The following is a 6,536-nucleotide window of genomic DNA, read 5'->3' as shown; positions in this document are numbered from 1 at the left end:
CTGCGATGGACAATGTGAATACATCTTAGCATTTTGGTTTGTTGACATTCAATTCTCCCAGTCGATTCCACAGCGCACTGCTCAATCAGAACTTCATAGAGCTTTCTAGCCTAGAAAGACTATGTTTGAATCCTTTGGGGGAGAGATGACTGTATCACCAGGCCATGTTCAAACTTTTACACTGGACAATATGACATGGTAATCAACAGAAACTGGGTTGAGACACAGGATAAACTGTACATTTGAAATCCATACAATAATGAGTTAAATGTAATGAATGCACAAAAGCCAAGACATCATGTTGAGTGCTGTTGCGCTACGACATTGCTGAAAAAGGTGCCACAGTGTATCACAGCTTTTCAATGCTTGCTGAATTTGGAGAATATTCACAAATGCATTGCTAGGGTTTCTGCAAAAGACTAAGCATTTGCAAAATACACGTTATATAGCACATACAAAATTCACTGCTGTCTGATCAATAAACGATAAATGTCAAAGTGCCATAAACATTTAGATAAAACAAAGATCAATATGCTGTGGTCATCAAAAAGCCAAAGAAAGCGTAACTGAAGATCAAGCCTTGACAGTTTCAGCACAAGCCCATGAATCTTTAATGCGTGGCCTGTGAATCTGAACATTCAGCCACCTGGCGTTTTTGAGTGTGACCTCATGATTTATTCAACATTCTTGATCTGTAGCACTACTCACAAAGGCCAAATCCTCTGGGGGTGTAAGTCATATCAGTAGTGCAGTATAACCTATCATGCTCTTTCAGTGGCAAGAAATGAGCCCCTCAGTTGCAGCAGTGGTTACAGCAGCAACACAAGAAAAGGAAGTGAGACTTTTGCATTGCAACACGTTCTCATTCAGGAGACAGGAGAATGACAGTTTCAGATATGGTGTTGAATGGTTGCTCTGTATCTCTCACCACTGTCTGAGCATGTTGTGGGGCATCCATCAGTAGCGTGCTCTCCCTCCTGGCCCAGGTGGACAGACTGTCTGACCCTGGTGGCCTCCATACTGACATTAGCCTTCAGTGGCCTGTGGCTCCAGCTGGCTGACTATCTCATGCTTCCTTGGGGCAAACTCTCTCTTCTTCTTGGTTGTGTTATTCAGTCAGGCAGTTGCAGTGGCAGCTGCCTGACAAGTATTCATCTGGGCAACAGTGATAGAAAGTAAAAGTGTATGAGGACAACTTCGCAATGTTGCTTGATTATAAAAGGAAATTAATTACAAACTTTGAAATGCAGTGCACAAAACATAGGACAAATGGTGGTTTCATGCATTGCTGACTATTGGTCTAGGGATGAAAATATATCTGCAGGTGCAGTGGACCAGAAAATTCACAAACACCCAGGCAGGGCAGTGTTACACACAGTCAGTCAGATACCTGCTCAGTAGGTGCCCAATAGATGGACATGTTTCCACCGTAACAACACAAATGTTGGACAGTCAGAAAAAATCAAACAAAAACAAAAACGGTTCCTTAACTAAAACCTGGTATTTCCCTCATGACATTTTCATATCAGCTTTGTAAGGTGGGGCAGGTTTTCTGAATAATTGTTTTCTGAGTAATTGTTAGCCAGTCATTTCTGAATAACAGCTGATGAAGGATGAACTCAATCATGCTATATGAAGTTGTAGTTAAACCAGCCGTTTCTGGTTTACGTTACTAAGTGAGCAACAAGTGTGCTCTCAACCAGCAGGCCGACAAGCTAGCTGCTAAACTAACACAACAGAGCATTCTCAGCTATTCGTTAAATGTTCAGTATTTTAAGTAAAAAAAATAAATAAATAAAGTCTATAAATGGTACAGTTTTGTTTTTCTTCAGCTCACCTGTCGAGGTGCTCAGGTGTATCGTCGGTGGCGGTTTGACGGGAGCATAGGGCTGTCAGCACCTGTTTACTTGTTGCCATGGCAACTTCCAATCAACGGCGTGTCTGTTGCGATGGGCCAGGACTCTGCATAGGGTGAATCCTGTCTGTCTGACTGTCTGTCTGTCTGTCTGTCTGTCTGTCTGTCTGACCGTCTGTCTGTCTCTCGCGCTCTTTCAGTTCAATTCAATTCAATTCAATTCAGTTCAGTTTAATTCAATTCAAGGGCATTTACACTGCCAAAACAACCGTGAAATAAAAACAACAAAAAGTGTACATTAAACAGTAGAGTTGATGCTTACAATTACAGCTGTTTCTTCCCTCAGGCTGAGACTACTAAATGCACCATCTGCACTCCTCCATTTTTAATAATTTTATTTTTTTATACAATCAATTAATCAATCAAGAGGGAACCACATTTTAATTTCATTATACAACCTGTTGTATAATGACCAATAAACCTCCTTGTATCCTTGTATCCTACAATCATATATACAGATAATAACTAAAAAAAAATAATAATAATAATAAAATTTAGGCTTGCAATTTAAAAAATGCATATAAATGTATGAAAACACAACTGAACACACTTTTTTAGTGTGTGTAAAAGCTCAGATGATAACTCGAACCCTGTACGGTCCTAATATATTTTAACGCTGGGTATGGACGTTGGACGTTGCTGATTGTATTTCATTACTGAGGTGCTGCGCAGGAGGGCAGTGTGGGTGCGGCTCTGGGTCTCCAGAGATATGAAAACTGAGAACATGAAGTAAGAGGATGATGCCTGGACTCTACGGAGTTAGCAAAATGAACACTGTCTCCGTGTCCGTCTGTGTAGACACCTCCATTTGTGTTTGGATCGATACGGAACCCCTCTATTCAGGGACAAAATAAAAGTTTTGCCATGTTTGTGTCATGCAAAATGCCGCTGGAAGGGCATGAGTCGCATTTAACTGTTTTTTTTTTTTTTTTCATAAACAGGGAGATCATCGTTTTCACTGCCGAGTAATGATTTTATTTAATAGATGATCTTTGGTTACACAATGGCGCGCTAGGCTTCGTCACCGTGTCACGTGATCCGTCTCTTAAAGCTTCTTGTCCGGACACATCCTGTGCATTACACATAACAGACATATGTAGGCGTGCATACACACTGAAGACGTGAACAGTGGCAAAATATAAATCAAATAAACAACAGAGCCGAAGACACTGAACAGGTAAGAAAACATCGTCTTTATCAACGGTTGCGTTATAAACAAAGAAGGACGTTTGCATAAGTTAATTTAAGCTAGCATACCTACCGAACATGGCTGCGAAACCATTACCTGTCGGGTTTCAAAACATGGCTTAAACTTGTTATTATAGGTGACCGAATAGCGCAAGTTTTCTAAAATGTGTGGGAGAACTGCGTGCACCCTGGCCCCCGACGAGGTGAGCCGAGCCTGCCGCTACAGAGACCGAAAAGGGCGGCTCCGACAGCCCAGGTGGAGGGATGGAGATGCGGATAAATATCGACCCTCCTACAACAAGAACCCCCAGTCCATGAGTCCCGTCCTGCTGTCAAAGAGGCATTTTGACAAGGTAAATCATCTTATGTGTGTGTCCACCAGACTGCTTCATGTTAAGACATTAGACTACGACCCTTCATTTGATGTCATATTACCTAGTGAAGGCAAGTCTATCTGTATAGCATCCTTCATACACAAAGCAATTCAAAGCTTCACAGAGGCATAGAAATACATTAAGATACATGAAACATCTAGAAAACAAGACAAGTTTAAAATCAACAAAAGCAGATAACTTTAAAGACAATAAAAGAAATAACTAAGCACGAGAAATTTAAAAACAATAAAAGTTGAGATAAGAAGGAGCAAAAAGTTTCTGTATGATTAGAAAGTGATTAGAAAGTACCAATAAAAATGTATGTGTTTTATTGGTAAGCTGCAGCAAACCATGTTTGAATTCCCGATTTAAATGAGCCAAGGGTTGCAGCAGTCCTCAGGTATTTAGGAAGCATAATCCACAGGTTAGAAGCATAGTAACGAAAAGCTACTTCTCCATGTTTGGTTTTGATTCTCTCGGATGACCTGAGGGGTCTGGATGCCTCGTAAGGTACCAGTAAATCAGAGATGGATCTAGGCCCAAGACCAGCTAGTGCTTTGCAGACAAGTTGTACAATTTTAAAGTCTATTAATCGACACACAGGAAGCCAACGCAGTGATGTGAGATTTGAAAATCACTTTTGCTAGGCATGACTGGTGGTGTAGATTTTGCATAACTGTTAACACTGCAGGTGTGTTGTATTTAAAAAGTGACAGTGTATCCTCTCACATCCCCCAGCAGAGGGGCTTGAGTGGCTGTGATTATGCAGCGCAGTCATTTTTGTGTGTGTCGACAGAGTGCATCTGTGGATAAGTGTGTGCTGGCTACTATGCGCTGGGGCCTGATACCTGCCTGGTTTGGGGAAAATGACCCAAGCAAGATGCGGTATAGCACCAGTAACTGCCGCAGCGACGGTCTACTGGTAAAGAAATCCTACAAGGTGCGTACTCAGCATTGTGTGGTGGGTAGCTTGATGTTCTTAGTTTTATATCTCGCTCTGTGTTTTCAGCGCAGATGAGAGTGTATAATCACTTTTTATTCCTCTCCTAAGGAGCCCCTGCTTAAAGGACAGCGCTGTGTCGTCCTGGCTGATGGCTTCTATGAGTGGAGGACACAGGATAAAGTCAAGCAGCCTTTCTTCATCTACTTTCCTCAGACTCTGGGATCCACTGGGGGGAAGACAGATGGTCCCTCGACTCCATTTCCCCACAAGGAGAATGTAGAGATATCCTGCACTCCAGAGGAGGCTGCCCCTGACCTGAATGAGGTTAGTGCTTGGCACCGTCAACACTGGCCTTCCATTTTTCATCAAAACCAAATGTAGAGAGAATGCAGCATAGCCGGAAATTGCCATAGCTGAAAATTTCCTGTTTCAGAGCAGGGCCAAGACCAAAGTATGCACTGTGTCCAGTCACCAGGTGTTTTCTTTTGTGTAGTGTTCATCATTTATAGTGCATACAAATGCGTGGTTGTAATGTTAGTACCATGGTGGGGACTCGGAGGAATATGCTTAATAAATCACCTGTATTTTGAAGTTGAACAATTTCGAGTAAACATTGCATTAGCATGAGCCTCTTCCTCTCTTTTGTTTTATTATGGCTAGGAAGGCAGAGAGACAAAAGAGTGGACTGGCTGGAAGTTACTGACTATGGCGGGACTGTTTGACTGCTGGACTCCCCCAGATGGTGGAGATCCCCTTTATTCCTACAGTATCATCACTGTGGATGCTTCCCCCAATCTGGAAGGCATCCATCACAGGTAGGATTCATTGATGGGTAAACATGCTCTCTTTTTTCCCTCACTCGTCTCTGTATGAAGTCTCAGTTCACCGGGTTATTACGTTTTAGGATGCCAGCAATTCTGGACGGAGAGGAAGAAGTGAGAAGTTGGCTCGATTTTGGTGAGGTGAAGTCTTCACAGGCCATGAAGCTGCTCCAGCCAAAGAACATTTTGACCTTTCACCCCGTCTCGTCACTTGTCAACAGCACACGCAACAACTCCCCGGAGTGCCTGCAGCCACTAGATCTTCAGAGCAAAAAGGTACTGTATTTGATGTGGTGCTTAATTAATTTTGGTTGGAAAATCAGTCATTTAACACTGGCCTTTGACCTCTAGGACGTGAAGCCCAAAGGCAGCAGTAAGATGATGAGCTGGCTGAAGAGCAGCACACCTTCAAAGAGGAAGGAACCGAGCAGCTGTGAGACTACAGGAGAGGAGGAAAGCAAAGCCAAGACTCCGCGCAAGTCTGCAGGGCCTCTTCAGCAGTGGCTTCATGGAGCCAGTAAAAAACCTCGGACCAAATGAAGACATGGACTGCATCCAAAAATCTTCATTATTCAGATCACATTTATGCCTTATCTTTTGTATTTTGACTTATTAGCTAATTTGAGTTTGAGATGACATGCATGTCCTAGTTGTTTGTTATTAATTGCTAAATATTTTATAAAACTAACAAAGACTTACGGTTAGTGCTGGTGCAAAGTGACAGTTTTACACTTTCATTCAGATGTCAATAAATGTCCAAAAAAATAAACACAATATGCTTTATTCAAGATTTTTTATTACCCTTATTACTTGAAACGCAAAGACATTTTCAAACAATGTAGATGCTATGCATTTATCATATTAATAATATAATAATGATGAATGCCAATAGTTCCCCAGACTTTTTTTTTTTTATTCCATTTTTTGAAGTTATGTATCCTAGCTTGTCCTCTATGATGCATTTCAAACTCTAAACATAATATACGAACAGACAGTTAAAGATCTGATCGGTTAAAAGAAATGTCAAGCACTTAATAAATTGTTTGCCAACACAAGCAATTGGCAGAGACAGATATGGAGATTGACAACACAGTTTTTGCCTTCCCCACAAAATGACTGAGAGGTTTGCAAATATACAAAGTCTTGCAATAGTTGACAGTAAAAAGAAAGGTACCAGCTAATAGTACTCAGTTATTATGAACAATGATATTTATATGTGAGAAAAATCTCTGTCCCCTCTGAAACTATAAGGTAGAATAGCATGCTGTCTTGATTTGGTTCATTTGTGTCAAATT

The 6,536-nt window shown here is 41.4% G+C and overlaps 1 protein-coding gene across 1 annotated transcript; it reads left to right on the top strand.

The window, feature by feature from the left end:
- Positions 1-2,944: 2,944 nt before the first annotated feature.
- Positions 2,945-6,031, top strand: hmces (5-hydroxymethylcytosine binding, ES cell specific). Its single transcript, XM_030051506.1, has 7 exons — positions 2,945-3,092; positions 3,241-3,456; positions 4,274-4,417; positions 4,529-4,744; positions 5,081-5,235; positions 5,325-5,517; positions 5,593-6,031. The coding sequence occupies exons 2-7, from the start codon at positions 3,268-3,270 to the stop codon at positions 5,779-5,781; spliced, it is 1,086 nt and encodes a 361-aa protein (XP_029907366.1). The 5' UTR covers positions 2,945-3,092; positions 3,241-3,267; the 3' UTR covers positions 5,782-6,031.
- The last annotated feature ends 505 nt before the right edge of the window (positions 6,032-6,536 follow it).

This window comes from Myripristis murdjan, chromosome 5 (assembly GCF_902150065.1).
Source record: "Myripristis murdjan chromosome 5, fMyrMur1.1, whole genome shotgun sequence".
Classification (NCBI taxonomy): Eukaryota; Metazoa; Chordata; class Actinopteri; order Holocentriformes; family Holocentridae; genus Myripristis; species Myripristis murdjan.
This window is presented reverse-complemented; position numbering and strand designations above follow the sequence as displayed.